This window comes from Megalops cyprinoides, chromosome 23, assembly GCF_013368585.1.
Source record: "Megalops cyprinoides isolate fMegCyp1 chromosome 23, fMegCyp1.pri, whole genome shotgun sequence".
Taxonomy (NCBI): domain Eukaryota; kingdom Metazoa; phylum Chordata; class Actinopteri; order Elopiformes; family Megalopidae; genus Megalops; species Megalops cyprinoides.
The window spans coordinates 4,726,376-4,742,500 of record NC_050605.1 but is presented as its reverse complement, the minus strand read 5'-3'; the positions used below and the strand labels follow the sequence as shown (position 1 = coordinate 4,742,500).

Below are 16,125 nucleotides of genomic sequence, written 5' to 3'. Positions count from 1 at the left end.
TTAATGGGCCCTAATGGAAACTGACAGCGGTTTTGGTACGCTGTGATGCGACACCTCACTCGCGATATCTCAATGTTTCCTGATATCCTCCTCCAGCCCTTCGTCCTTCAATTCACCATTCACAATTATTCACCATTCTCGAATCCGCGATCATCTCCACTGACTGTCTCACTCTCGGACGCTGAAATCCGTGGCTTCGTTTGTCAGGTTTTGTTATTTCGTTCAGTCCCGGGAGTGATCTGTGACTCAGTTTGTGATTCAAATGGGACACGACCCTTTCTGCTTCCAACGCTAGGCTTTTAAGCACCCGGCATTTGATGGAGGGGCGAGCTGTCTTCTGGTGCAACCCCCCCCCCCCCCCACTCCCGCACCCATAAACACAAATAAACATCGATTCTGCATTAGCCAGGGGTGCTGCAGAGAGCGATGATGTCATGCAAGGCACTGATTGGCCTGGGGGGGATTGTGATTGACACTTTCCCGTGGCTTTAATGGTAGGGGGGGTTAACCACTTTCCAAATAGCGTCAGCCTCTCTTCAAATATTGGGGTTAAAGGTTGGGAATAGAAAGAGGTGTGATGATGGTTACGGAAAGGGTGATGGTAGACTTTGAAATTAGACAACTAAATGCACTATTGACACAGTGAATTATTGCCTCCGGAAAGGCCTGTTGGCCTGTGAGTGTTGAGTAGACAAGCAGCTCGGGTTCACGAATGAATCACCATGTTCTTTTATTTGAGAAAAGCCACGGTTCCGGTCATGCCTTCGTCACAGAATGTGCCGGTTGTTACTATATATTTTACATAACTATATGACTCTATATGGTCCTTTCCTCATATGCAAGGTCAAGTCCTTAATACTTAACATATAAGAAAAACTTCCATGCTACAATATTTAAAATATAGAAATAAAACATAATAAAATAAAATAAAATATAGAAACAATATTTAACATATACATGTAATTGAACATTTCTTATATGTTATATTTTACAATATTTGACATATACGAAAAACTTCCATGTACAATTCTTGCCTTATTGCCATAACTGAGACAATACCTCACTTAGCCTGTCGCGACTGGGAACAGTAAGTCACAAATCAGTGTCAATTCGCGTGTGCCATCTTAGCCAAGGAGGTCTGCTCAGGTCTAGACAGCGACAGAACTTTCTGAGAGGTGGCGGCTCACCGCCCCTCGGATTAGCATGCTCCGTCTTCGCGGCGCTGTTCGTTAGCTCCTGTCTGCGGAGAGCGTGTCGCCTGAGCGACCCGCCGCGAACCGTCGGCAGGGGAAAGGCTTTGTTTACCCTGTCAAAAAAGTCCTCATTCTGAGGGGCGAGATACGACAGGAGCGGGCTGCTGTTAGCGCCTTTGCCTGGGCTGCCTTTAAACAGAGCGCTTTTAACCCTCTGAGTAAGGGTTAAAAGACTGTTCCTCTCAATGTAATCAGCAGTTTATCCTTATCATTAAAATAAAAATACGAGTGGGAGCTTTAAGTTAATTGTTTCTTTGAGGAAGTCAAGGCACGTTCGAAAAATAAATCCAGGGAGAGTACTTGATTGGACGCACCAAGCAAGTGGCTAGCAAACAGGCTTCTGAAGAGTGATAGATAAGTACACGATTTGTCCCTTTAGATGTTAATCAATAAATACATTCATGTATTTAGTTATTTCTTTCAGAGGACGTTAGATGCCCGTAGCAGTTTGTCCAAACAGTAAACAGCTATGGTGAGGCAGTAGGTGTTATAAGGGAGTTTAAGTGAAGAATTAAAGTTTGCTGAAGGTGGCAGTTGTTCCATATGCATGCAGGTGTTGAGACTCAGGGCACGCTCGGGAGAGTCAGGGCTCAGCGGAGAACGCAGCCCCCCCTGGGGGGGAGACTCTGTCGCCTCAGACCGGGGCCTGGGGGGGGGTGGTGACTGAGGGACGGGAACAAGCTCCTGAAGTGACGGGACTGTCCGGACGGAACACGCGCGGTCTCTGCTTCTCACACGGCTGTCAGACCGTTCCCTCCGAGCGCCCGGGCCCCACCCGTCCCTCACTGTCACCGGCCTGTCACCCAGCCCCGAGAGCCCGTGGAGGTGGCCAGTCACGACCTGGCGGGGTGCGGGGAGAGAGCAAGGGGCGCAGAGGGAGAGATAGAGAGTGAGACGGAGAGACAGAGAGAGGGAGAGACAGAGGCAGGGGGACAGCGAAAGGAGAGGAGGAGAATGGGGCACAGGGAAAAGAAGAGAGGGAGAGAGAGAGCAAGAGATACAGAAAGGCAAATGGAGAGAGCAAAGTGGAGGGTGGGACAGAGGCAGAGAAGGAGAGATGAAAAGAGCTTAACAGACTCTTTTTTTAAGGGAGAGAGAGAGGAGGGGAGAGTGGTAGTTACAGGGGAAGCGATGGAGAGGAAGTTAGTGAGAAACAGAGAGTGAGGAGAGATGGAGAGAGAGGTAGAGAGAAAGAGAGAGTGGGGAGACAGGGAGAGTGGACAAAGAAAGTGAAAGAGACGAGTGGAAAAGGAGTGGAAAGGGTTTCCCAGCATGCTCTGCGGCAGTCTGTGGAGTAGTGAAGAAAGAAAAGAGGTGTTTGGACAAGACACTTACATGGATGAGAGCAGCTTAGCCTATGGGGCTACAACACTGGAACAATGACAGTGTGAGAAACACAAGTGTAGTCACTGTTGGTCATTCATTTCTGGTCCACGGTCAGATATTTACCACAGAAAACCCTTGTCTCAGCAAGGAATGCATGCATCTTCGAGAGCCACAGAAGCGGCTAACAAAAACCAAGCACTGCACTTTTCCACTGCCATCCAGCGCAGTGCGCAACATTGCAGCATGAGTGATTTCACTTTCACTTTTTTCTTTTATTGATATTTAATTTAGTGTCCATTATAGTCTTATATATAGCGGGCGGAAGGGCTGATATGGTATAACTGGGATCAACAGCGGCATGAATTATTCAAGAGACTCAAGCATGCGTTTCTCCTGACTCACATGATGTAGAGTTTTCAGCTTATCAGATCTGGCGAAACATGTCTTCGAGCAGGCCTCATTCGTCTTAACTGTTCGACCAGCAGAAAGAAAGCAGACAGTAGAATAGAAAACTTAAAAAAAAAAAACGTGTACTTTGAGTTTGCCAGTGGGGAGCAGCTGTTTATAAGCGGTAAATGTAATCGGACAGATCTGAAGTTAGGAGTCGGGGCTCCTGGTGTTTGGACGCCTTCAGTGTTTGAGTCTCTGCCTGCAGAGGCAGCTGTTTTGAACAGATGCTGAAACTCTCTCTCTCTCTCTCTCTCTCTCTGTGACATCTGGGACAGAGTCCTGAGACGCTGTTTAAAGGACAGCCAGGTCCGTTTTATTAAAAAGAACAGATCAAACTCAGGGATAATATTTAGTTGGGCGTCACAAGTTGTTATCATTCAGCCCCTAAGGGCTGTCACTCAGATCAGACTCTTTTCCTGGGTTTAATTTTCAAAAAAAGAGCCAAATTTTTCAGTTCCAAAACTGACAAAAGACACACTGCTAAACGGCAAACAAGCATGGCAAGGGGTGATCAGCTTGTCATTTTCTCAGCCCTGTAGTGCGTGCGGAATCTCTGATGTGAGTTTCTACCACCGCAGTTTGCCTAACTTTGGTCTGAAGGAAACTCTGCTAAAGTCTGCTCTTCCCAAACAGAGCAGCTGCGGTCCATCCGCAGATTCGGCCTCCGAGATTTCAAAGCTATGTTCCTGCCTTCCCGATCAGATTCAGCGGCGGCTTGCAGCGACGGAGACAGACAGCCTGTTTAATATACGCGGTGGTAGATCAGATCCCGAGTGCGGCCGCGCCAAATGAAGTTTCGCGCGACGTTACTGACAGTTTCTGAAATTGCATGCGAGTTTGAGGCGAGGCTGGCGGTCGTACCCGTTGTTGTGTGTTTACAGCCAGATGGATGTGCGCGTCACCCTTCGTCTGACTGGGACAAGGAGGGGGGGGAGCACTTCTCTGCGCAGGGGCTCCAGCTGACTCTCCCCACGTGAGGCCGCGGGTCGGCGTCTCGTCACGGCAACACGCTGTCTGACACCATGCTGTTCCTTCCTCTTCTGAGGCAGTTCATCATTGCTGTTATTCCAGGACTGCCAGCATGCAGCGCGGCTCCGCTGTGGTGCTGAGAGAAGGTTCTAGAAGAGGAACCTCAAACTCTGCCCTGACTGGCTGCAGACCAGCATCGCCCCTCAGCTTATAGTTCTCTCTTTGTCATTCAGTCGTCCCAACCAACAAACCATGGACTCCTGGCTTTTCCCTAGAGAGAGGCATGATGGGTAAAACATCGCATTTGCTCACAGTGTCCTTCACCTGAAGGGGTTGATCCTGATGTGGGGCCACAGATGGCAGCGAATCACAAACCAGGAACCGGCCATAAAGCACCTGGGGGCGGGGACAGGGAGGCCTGCCGCTCCTCTGTTACGGGTCATAGTAAAAAGGGCGGGGTTAATGTGGCCACACTCCACCACTACCCCCCTGCCAGAGGGAAGGTCCTGTCTCTGCCCTCAGGGGCAGCTCCATCCCGCCACCCCCTCCCCCGGGGGGTGTAATCGGGTCAGTGACACTAGGCTGGGAAATCACACACAGCTGCTTGCGTGTGTATGTTCAGGGAGGGGTGTAATTGGGTCTGAACCATGGTCATGGAAATGACATGCCACTGCTGTGTGTGTGTGTGTGTGTGTGTGTGTGTCTGGTGTGTTTGTGTGTGCATGCGTGTGTGTGCGTGCGTGTTTGTGTGTGTGTAAGTAATCGGGTCAGCACCGCTGGGCTGTGTAATGACACTGCTCTCCCTGCTCTCTTAATGACTACGGCTGGACCATGCTCCACTGTACAGGGCGCTGGGACTCCCTCACACAGAAGTGCGCTGCTAAATTTAGACCCTTCATCCATCTCCCCTACACTGCAGCTGGAGACTGCAATATAACAACAAACACACACACACACACACACACACACACACACACACACACACACACACACACACACACACACACACACACACCTCTGCTGTTCGGATAACTGCTGTCCTTCAGTGGTAATTTACCCATATGGTGCGGCAGTGCTCTTCTCAGAGGGCAATTCATAAATCTACAGTAGGTTTTCTGCTTTTGCCTGAATTCAGCTATATTTCAATATGAGCCTTGTTTTTGCTATTTTAACACCACTCTCACAAATACCTTGAACCTGGGCTTGGTCTGGTCCATCTGTGCCAAAGGCCAACAGACAGAATCGGGGTGTTTTCTGTCCTTCCTGACACGTATTTTGGTTTGGTTTGCATTCCCCTGCCATCAATAAACAAGGCAAGTGAGAAAATGTCTTTGCTTTTTGTTTTATTGCTTTGCTTCATAAAGGGAGGGGGGGTGCAAAAAAATGCACCCTGTTCTGCTTTCCTGATGATGGGGGTGCCTACTGAAGCAACTGTTCTACGACAGGGCTGTGTGTGTGTGTGTGTGTGTGTGTGTGTGTGTGTTTGCGTGCAAGCTTTTATCTCTACTCTTGATAGTTGATATTCCAGAGAGACGGAGAGGGGGCTGAAGTGAGAGAAAGGGAGGGAGAGAGAGAGAGAGAGAGAGGGAGAGGGAGAGAGGTGAGGCGAAATGACAGCCCAGAGAGAAGCCATCCTCCGTTACCCGCTCCACGCTCTGATAGAGCCATGCGTCTCTGTCGGCCCCTGAAAACTTAATAGCTTTCATTTTCCCCCCCGCTTGACCTTTTCTCTGGCGAGCATTAAATATGCATTACACCTAAAGTCTCAGCGGCCACCCCGGCTCCGCCCCGCCAAAACAATCTGCGAGGCCTCCCCGTTCCGAACACCAGGGGCTTCTGGGAAAAGTGCTCGCCTTCCCGAGCGCCCGGATTTACATTCCACAGACTTTATAGACTTCACGCAATTGATTTTTATTAACCGCGGCGTTAAAACTGGGGCCGTTAACAGCAGCCGAGGCGGCGTACGAGGCCAATCCGGGAGATGCTGATGAGGATCAAATCCTGCTATAATCGCTGCCGTTAATACCGGGGCCAGAGGAAGCGGCGGCGGAGATGATTTTCACCGAAGGCTGATTTAGTCTAATCCTTTCAGGGAGCGTTTAGAAAAAAGGCGTCAGTCGCCAGCATCTATGAGCTTCATGTTAATAACTGTTTACTTAAGTTCAAATAGATGTTTGATGTATAATTGCTTGTGGAATTGCTCCAATCTGGCTTTTTATTGGCTGATTACGGCCATCTTAATGCTTGTGGCATATTTTTTTCTTGTCGCGAAAATACCCTTTTGCTGTTCTTGGCCAGATGTGAATTATTCATAATGCCAGTAATTATATGATCAGTGCAAAAGAGTTTATTGTTTTGTTGTGTAGCAGTGGAACAGGACATCTTTGATTTTTCCTCTGGGCTTTAATTACTGGATGAACCTGCCATCTCCGGGTCCATCGAGAGACTATCAATTTGCCATCCTTTTTTCTCGTTTTTTTTTTTTTTTTACCTCTTTTTAATGAAAAAATACTGTTTCCGTGTTAATCATTTTTTTCATAATGCTGTCGAGTCAATACAAAACACATAATTTGAAAATGTATCGATTTGGCAGCATGAATTCTGACCAGAGAATGACACTTGCATGTTAATGAATCTGCCAGTGGTGAAATCAAGAATGTAGAATATGCTAGGGAACTTGGCAGGGAACTGACGGGTTCTTTTCATGGGAAAGGAACTTTCATTGAATTTCTTCAATAAATGCGTAGCCATAGAAATGAGTAATGTATGACATGGAGGGCATGCAAATAGACCTAGATATAGTGTCTGTTAAGCAAGTTAAAAATAAATGAGTTGAAAAAATTGTCAGTTCAGTTGACAATCTGAAAACTGGCCATCATATTCTATGAAGACTTTTCAATGAATGAATGGAATTCTAGTTAATTTCTTGCACTGACTGAACTGAAATGGAATTGACCTCATCTCTGTATTTCTGGACCCTATGACCTGTGTGTGGTAGTGAAGCTCTTAAAGGTGACCCACAGGGATGCGAGTGCGTGGTGGTGTCAGGGCTGTGGAGTGATCAGGGTTCCACACACCCTGGCTCCAGGGCTGAGGCCTGGCAGCTAGCTTTCACACTGGCCTGCTGCCTGCAATCCGCCTGCCTCTTATGAGACATATTGGCGCAGGTGTCTCCACTAACCTTCTTATTAGAGCTGCCTGTACGCGCCCCGCGGTCAGCGGCCATGTCTGAGCCACCGCCACTGTCTGCCGGAGACACCCTGGGCTCCTTCAGGAGTCACGGACGGTCAGGAGATGTGGTGGGGTGGAGTCAGAGACAGTCAGATGCTGTGGTGGGGTTGAGTCAGAGACAGTCAGAAGCTGTGGTGGGGTTGAGTCAGAGACGGTCAGGAGCTGTGGTGGGGTTGAGTCTGAGACAGTCAGAAGCTGTGGTGGGGTTGAGTCAGAGACGGTCAGGAGCTGTGGTGGGGTTGAGTCAGAGACAGTCAGGAGCTGTGGTGGGGTGGAGTCAGAGACAGTCAGAAGCTGTGGTGGGGTTGAGTCAGAGACAGTCAGAAGCTGTGGTGAGGTTGAGTCAGAGACGGTCAGGAGCTGTGGTGGGGTTGAGTCAGAGACAGTCAGAAGCTGTGGTGGGGTTGAGTCAGAGACGGTCAGGAGCTGTGGTGGGGTTGAGTCTGAGACAGTCAGAAGCTGTGGTGGGGTTGAGTCAGAGACGGTCAGGAGCTGTGGTGGGGTTGAGTCAGAGACAGTCAGGAGCTGTGGTGGGGTGGAGTCAGAGACAGTCAGAAGCTGTGGTGGGGTTGAGTCAGAGACAGTCAGAAGCTGTGGTGAGGTTGAGTCAGAGACGGTCAGGAGCTGTGGTGGGGTTGAGTCAGAGACAGTCAGAAGCTGTGGTGGGGTTGAGTCAGAGACAGTCAGGAGAGTCTCAGGAGTCCAACCAACCAACCAGGTTCTTTTCAGGGATAGAGATGCTCAGTGTCTTTGCAACAGTTGAGTGAGAAACGGTCAGGAATTCAGGAATTGAGTCAAACAATGAGGGCCTAGTCAGGAGTCGAGTCAGAATCAGTTCAGGAGTTGAGTCAGAAATCATCAGTGCCCATTCCTGACACTGAGTCAAAGGCAACCTGGGCCTGTGCAACACAGCACTGATTCACCGCTGGGTAAATGCTGTCATTCTCCCACTCCTCTGAGCCCATCAACACTGCTGCTGCTGCTGCTGCTGAGTTTAGGAAAGCAGCACTTCTGTTTACCCCACGACCAACTGTAGTGATTCACTGCTCCCTCTGGTTATCTGTGATGCTGTGTAAAATGCCTACCCCCTGTTACAACAGCTCCACTTTCACGCACTTTCACCTTTGTATTTTACATTCCATTATCCCACAGACCCTTTTACCCAGAGAGACTTACAGATCAAAGCTGTAGGCCATACGAGCTGTGGCACAAGCAGACAAATGTCACACTGTATATGTCACAGACATATACAGTGTGATAATAACAAGCAGCACACTTTTATTTTGATTTATTTATTATGATTACCTCCTCCGCCACCACGACTGTCGTCACCCCGGGTGAATAAGCCCCTTCAATGCACCTCACAAAACACATCGAGCCCCTCCCTCCCCCCCCCACCCCAAACCCCAGCCCAGTCCTCGCGCCCTGACGCCCACGGTTGCCGTCAGAGCCGGGACTTCATCAAAAGGTGGACGGGAGTGGGATTTAATTTATTTTTCCGGTGCTCCGCACCATCAGGGGAATGAGCCATTCCATTCTTTCCCCCTGTCTGCGCTCCCGGGAGCCTTTTTAAAGGCGGATTCCTCTGAGGTGGCTGTTTATTTAGTCTTGCAGAATGAATTAGCGCGGAGCACAGAGGCGTTCTCATTGTGTGTCATGCAGGCCGAGGCAGGCAACATCTGTAACGCGCCACGTATCTCCTCTCTGACGATGCAAATGGGATTATTTTTCCTCTCGGTCGCTTCCGAACGCGGGCCGCTGTGGGCGAGGGGGTCACAGCGAGGCGCGATTGGGTGGAATCCGGCGCCCGCTCTCCGATTGGTCCCCTCGGCGCGCTTCCACCAGGTTCATCGCTCATCAAAGCGACGCGTTCCTTCCCGCCCGCACGCCATTTGCATAATGAGAGGAACAAATTACCCCGCAGTCGCTCGGTTTGTGTTATTAATGATAATTTACTGAAACAGCTCTGCGAAAAATCCCAGGTGCCCCCGAGGCAGTGCGTTAAGTGACGTTAATGCCGTGATACAATTTTCGATAATAAACAATTTGCGCCATGGGAACCGAAATGACAGTTTCCAGAATAGGCGAAGGCATATTTCTTTGCAATCTGAAATTTCACCGTATGGATTGGTTCATCTGTCCTTCAGCCCTGTGTAGATTTGACCTCGATGTGTCAGCTCGGTATCTTAAAGCCGTCTCTGTCTTCGCAGTGTGAGAAACGCCTCCCTTGTCTGAGCGCCCGCGTGCTGTAGGTGTTGTCTCCACTGTCACCAGCTGCAGTCTCCTTCCCTCTGAATGGCGGGAGTCCTTTACCTCAAACACTCTGACATTTCCATTGAAATGACAGGAACACGGCGCAGCTGTCGGAATGACAGAGCAGCTACAGGAAAGCAAAGCCCGACTGGGGAACTGTAAACATACCACACATAAACACATATATACAGACACACACATGTTCACACACACACACACACACAGATGCATGCCTACACACACTGACATAATGTATGTGCACTCACACACATACAGAACATATATATTATACATAGTAATATTTCCTTTATATATATTTCCCTCATTGTTTAGTTTTCATTTTTGTTATTGCCTTCCAACATGGGGCAGGCCATCAACATGGGAACCCTTGGCCAAAACGCCAGCTTTCCCCCCAGCACGACCTCTGAGACTATGGCAAACTGGGGTAACCCCGCAGAACAGTCCAGGGTCATGAACACTGAATGCGTGGTTTAGCAGAGCAGCACCTTCACAGCTTTGGGGGTCCGGCAATGGGTGTGTGTTAAATAACCCCACTGACCTGACTTAAGGCAAGGAACAGCTGCCAGGGAGATGAAGGAGGCACTGTCAATCTGACAGAGAAACACAGATAAGTAGTCAATTCTGAAGCAAACCAGAAAGGGGTCATCCCAGGTCAAGGTTAGTGAATTAGGTTGAGTGAGAGTGGAATTGTGTTTAAAGAGAGTAATAAGGACTAGACCTACGGTTCAATTAGCATTACTGGCCTTTTAGAGTCCTTACAGAAGTGTCATCCTCTATTCTGATATACCTTTTTGTCAAACAGTACTGTGATCACGGTATAACAATGTTATAAACTGTAATGACAATGTCATAACACATTTATTATTACTGTGACATTCTAAGCACTATAATAGCACTTTGGGAAATAGCCCCTAGGGATATTACTCCAAGTCCCACATTAGCAGTTCAATTGTCTTGTAAAGCTCCAAGCATTCAAATAAGTAACGGGGGCAGTCTTACATGTGTATTGGCCTAGATACGTGTCTGTTTTAGGGAAAAAAATCTGAAGAAAGCTGAAGTAATGGAGTACCCTGACGATGTCATAGCAATGACGTACCAATGACGTAGCTTTCATTCAATAGTGTCAGCTCTAGATCTAGAATCCACCATCATCCAGAAATATGTCCTGTGGGGGGCCTAGAGGGGGTTGGGGGAGGATATTTTGGGAAGTATCCACAGCTGCTGTAATTATATACATGTCATTTTCATTTACAGGGTGTTGAGCTTCTCCCTCAGAACGGGAAGCAAAGGGACTGATTCTATTATCGACTTTCTCTCTATTCCGGAGTGTTCCTTTTTAAGCGTTCCTGGCCCCTGGTAGCTGCAGGAGTGAGAGAAAGGGAAGGACTGTCAAGTCTTAACCCCCCCCCCCCCCGTCCTGAAGCAGATTATTTCCCTCCTTTCAGTGTAAGGAGTTCTTTCTCGTAGGCTGCTTAACTCCACAATACCCCGTCTCTCCCACACAAGGAGGTATTACTGCAGTGCCGGTAATAACCGCCATTATTTTCTCATTAGACTCTGATCTCCGCGGACATGACAGTAATTACTGTGCAAGTTTGTTTAGGATGGAAGGGTTTATTTGTTAATTTATGCATTTGTTTCTGGGCGTCGGCGGTTGCGGAGCACTTGGCCAGGTTGTGAACCCTTGTCTGGACAATGCACAAGTCGCTCAAGATGAGTCTTTTCCTGTGTAAGCCCAGCTGTAGAAAAGATGTGGGCGTGAGAAGCTCTGAGGTTCGTTGCAGTTCACAGACTCCCAGTGACACTGACCTGCAGGCCCACAGAGAGGCCCTCTGCATGCGACGTTCGTCGGGCAGTCGTGGAGGAATGGGCAGGACAACTGAACTTTAACCAAAGAGTCAGACAGTGCAAGGCCCAGAGAGGACACTGTTTCGATACCTTAGAAACAATTTTCTCCTTTTTGGTTCACTCATGCATATATATATATATGGGAGTGTTTGTGCATGTGTGTGTATGTATATATACATATCTTCACAGATCCCTTATCTCAGACATTTTCCATTTATACAGCAGGATATTAACTAGGGCATCCCTCTGATGACAGATCATATGCCCTAACTACTCTGTGACCTTTAATGTAATGCAGTGTAATGCCGTGTAATGTAACGTAATGCGATGTAATGGATTAGCCCACCCGGCCTGGGATTAGCCAGCCTGCTGCCAGTCTGCCCACCTGCACCGGAGCCAGACTGAATTACCCACATTAATTACACACAAAGAAACAGCCTGTCTCCGCTCCCAGCATGCCGCCCTGCTTCCCACCAGCGCTGACCTCATTGGCTCAGCCGCTGCTGTGGGCCGTCTATTTCGCATGATTGACAGCTTACAGCCAGGCATTGCTGCAAGGCGAACAGGAAAGAAAGTAGAAGGGTTGTTTACAGAGCATACACTGTATATGTGTTTGATTTTTACTAAGGTATCATTAAGGTATCATTACCTGTCTCATTTTTCCCGGGGTAGCAGTATCTACCTGTTTCATTCCAGCTCAGGTAATGGTGTGTACCTGTCTGATTTTCACTCAAGTAGCAGTGTCTACCTGTTTGATTATTACTTGAGCAATAGTGAGTAGCTCTCTGGTTTTCACTCAGGTATCAGTGTCTACCTCTTCAACCTTTGCAGGGGTAAGAGAGCCCACCTCACCTTCTGTCAGAGGAAAGTTGAGGCACAGGTGAACTTTCACCTCCAGGGTGTTTGTAGCTGGTTCTACAGGCAATCAAATAATGACTTTGACCCAATGACGGGTCAAACACGCCTAGTCTTACAGGCTGGGAACATAACGACTGTCCCCCAGACAACAGGAGCAGGTCACTGGTAGCTGCTCGTGCAGGTGTTACAGGCTTGAAGGCCTCTCAGGTGACGGGTTCTTTTCCTTGTCTTGCAGGTGCACCAGGAAGGAGAAGTGTGAGCGCTCGTCCGAGCCCAGGAGGTTCGCCTCGGACATCAAGCAGTGCGTCCGTCTGAGCGTCCACCCCAACAACATCTCTGTGTCTCAGTACAGCGTCATGGTACTACCTCATGGCATTTTCCTGTTGCAATATTGCCGTCTAAAGCACTTCTCTGTCCAAAAAACAGCACTATAGGGCTGTCACAACTCCACATTATGTCTGTGATGTCTTGCAATGCTTTCCTGTCCTAATATTCACTTCCACAGCTCCTCTTTGTGTCAGTACAGTGTCGTGGTACCGTGTGCTCATTCTAGCCAGTCGGCAATTCTGTAGTCCTTCAAACATGGACATGAATGAAGTCGCTGTAAGAATATAGCCACTTATTCCGTGTTTGATTCTGTAGTACTTCAGGCAGGGTGTCTGTTTTATGTCACTCACCCTCAACAACAAAGCTGAGATTCTTTCCAGTGCCAATAAAAAAAAAACTTGATCCGTTCTAGCTAGTCTTTATGGTGGAACCACTTTGTGGCTCAATATTTCATCTCAATATTGAAGCACATTACAGCATTATGGCAGGTGTGTAGCCACTCTGCCCAGGCCTTAGCTCTATGGTACCTCATGATTAGGCGCGGGTCATCCGGAGGAGATTTCTTCAGGCTGTCTCCGCTGCAGAGCCACTGCAAGAGGCAACTGGCAGAGCACACATCTTCACAAAGGAATGCCAGGCTCACAGACCAAGCTCCTTCCATTGGTCAGAGATTTGGGATTGGGTTTTTTCACAATCAGCGATGGGGTTTCTTTGTATTACAGTTTCATTACCGCGCGGCCCCAATCCGCCGATCCTCACACGTTCTAAAGAGTGGCCGGGTCACGCTAGGCTGGTGTCACTCTGGTGTCTCCGGCGTGAAATGAAGACGATGAAGAGATGAGGAGGAGAGAAAGAGGAGAGAGGGAGATAGAGAGGAGAGGGGAGAGAGGGGTCTCAAGAAGAGAGGAAGGGGGTGTGTGTGGGAGGAAGAGGAGGAAGAGGAGGGGAGGGGATGATTGTGAGCTGGTGTTAGCTCCCTGTCTAGAGAGGACACACCTGTGAACCTGGGCCTGAAACTGAGGAGCAGCCAGTGCTGTGGGTGCACTTGTAATCCATAATGAATGCACACATAGGCTGTGTCTTCAGAGAAAGGATGCACCCTGTGTCCTTCCTAGGCCCCATTCCACTAAGGCAGCACTAACTCCTCAAAGCAAACACAAGATATTTTGGCTTCATGTTGACGGAAGCCTCTTGAAAGGACATGTTCTATGCCATCTTCAGTTTGGGAAGTGGCTCAAGATGGCGGATGCATGAAGCAGGCATTTTCTCATGTTGGCGCAGTGCGCCAGCATTGTTCAGCCTTCTCAGGAGTGGCCATCGCTGCACATATCACTCCTATTCCCAGAATGCCGTGCCTTTGACCATGCTAGCCAAGCGCAGAGGGCACAGCAACATTGTGTGCCTCTCTCTTTCTCTCTCTCTCTCTCTTTCTCTCTCTCTTTAAAGCCTTCAAAGCCAGCTCTGCAGTGTTCCTCTTCAGTATTGTTCTCCGTCCGACCCCATCAGCGGGGACCAGAGCCCCTCTCTTTATCCCTGTGTAATCCAGAGCCGCCCAATCAGATTACAGCAAAGCCACGGCCCCATCACGGCCATGCCACTCAGGCTGGCACCAGGGGCCCGAGCCCCAAACCATCGGCGCGTTTGACTTTCCCTCAAGAGTAAGAATTGCTCTGCTCTGTGCAAAGCGTCTGAAATTAAACCAGCCTCTGAATGTTGACAGGCAGACGGCCAGATGGATGGACGGATGGACAGGCAGCCCCACGGGCTGGTCCTTGACCTTTTTTATTATTAAATACCTGTTTGAACAGATAAGCTAAAAAACCCCTCTCTGAAGCTCTCGCTGAAGGCAGGGATCGGAGGCTGTAAAATTGGCGTTTCCCATAAAGTCAGAGGCTTTATGGGAAAGAGATTATCTGCTAATGCTTGTCATCTGTCATTTGCTGTGGTTTATGTCTGCTCATGATGCCTGCTTTATTTTGACACTGATTGGCCCTGCGGTATGGGTTTTTTGAATTCATTTAAACATCGAGTAATACAATGCCTCCATTTGTTTGCTTTGAAGCCAAAGGGCCTTTTTCATACGCATAAGCGAATGGCCCATCACATCTGACCTCTGTGCAATGAAGCACCTTGACATGTATATACACCAGCCCATCAACCTCTCCCTGCAATGCTAGTGGCAGGTAAACATGCAGTGGGCAACTTTTTTCTTTCGAGTCTATGATGTCACTCACTGAGGCATTGAACTGAGTGGCCTGCCAGTGTCAGGATGGACATAAAACACCACTAAACCATCCCCCTTTTCTGGTCATGCTGTGCAATATATTACATTACTGTCGTTTAGCAGATGCTCCTATACAGAGTGACTTACGTAAGTTACAAGTTTGTCCATTTGTACAGCTGGATATTTACTGAGACAAGAATGGGTTAAATACGTTGGCCAAGCATGCAATAACCATATCCCTGCAAGGAATCAAACCAGCAACCTTTCAGTTACAGGTCCTGCTCCTTACCACTACACCACACTGCTACCTGCTAGCGTTTGACAACAGGACACTATATAATACTCTCTTGCTCCACAGTTGCAATTCTATGAAAGACACTGCCCCTCAGTTAGAAGCGAACATTTTGTACTATGTTGCTGTTACAGTTACAGTGCGTTTTTTTTGTTTCTACTGTAGCTGAAATGCTACTGAAGGTGAACTACGCAACCTTTTGTGCTGGTGCCTCAGCGGCCTTCTGTTGCTGGTGGAAACATCACAATTCGTGCAGCTGAATCGCTATTCAGAGTGGCCTTCGGAGCAATAAAAACCAAGCCCGCACGGATCTTCAAATGCTGGATCCGCGTCGCTACAATGGCACTCGGCCTACGAAAACACCTTACTTTCCAATCATTTAGTGCTGTCTCTTTTGTTCTGGCCACAGACAGTTCGAATTGTGATGGGAGCTCATTTAAAATTTGTTAAAAATTGTTCCAAATTATGTTCAGATTTTTGATGTGTAAATTGTATTATGGAAGTTTCCAAGATTTTTTTTTTTTTTTTGTGAGTGCCTCAGTTGACACAGACAAGGTTATTTTCTTATTCATGGAGTCTGCTTGGCTTCCCAACGACTGCTGAAATGTAATTGAAGAATTTCTCGTCGTACTCTGCCTAAAAGGAAAAAAAAGCAGAGGAAAATAAATGAAATCGCAGACTCAGAAGGCAAGCTTTCGCATCTCGGGCTTTAATAGGAAACTCTGTATCTGCAGTGCCCCCCCCCTTCATTAAACAGCAATATAAAAACAGTCAAGCTCAGCTGCTCTTTACAGTAAGGAGGGTTTCGCTCTTTTATCACGGGTGCGATGTTGTAAACGCCGGGCCCGTACGAGAGGGCCCCTTTCTTCCTGTCAGCGTCTCTGTGTGTTCCCTGTCACTTCGCTGACCCCCGTTTTTCAGCGCTCAAGGAGAATCCTCTCCCCTTTTCCCCCCCGCTCGAGTCGGAGAGGTCTCTGCTTTCCGAGCGTTGCTGGCTGGAGAGAACGGAGAGGTGCCAGCCTTTCAGAATGACTGCATCTCCCCTTCTCTCCCCTGTGTGTTCCTCTTCCCTT

At 48.4% G+C, this 16,125-nt stretch overlaps 1 protein-coding gene across 1 annotated transcript in view; it reads left to right on the top strand.

Moving 5' to 3' along the window:
• LOC118770086 (plexin-A4) overlaps nt 1-16,125 on the top strand; it is a 266,079-nt gene that overhangs the window by 167,348 nt on the left and 82,606 nt on the right. Inside the window, exon 6 of the mRNA XM_036517508.1 lies at nt 12,445-12,568. Coding sequence (XP_036373401.1) covers nt 12,445-12,568 — 124 coding nt within the window. The remainder of the gene's footprint in view (nt 1-12,444; nt 12,569-16,125) is intronic.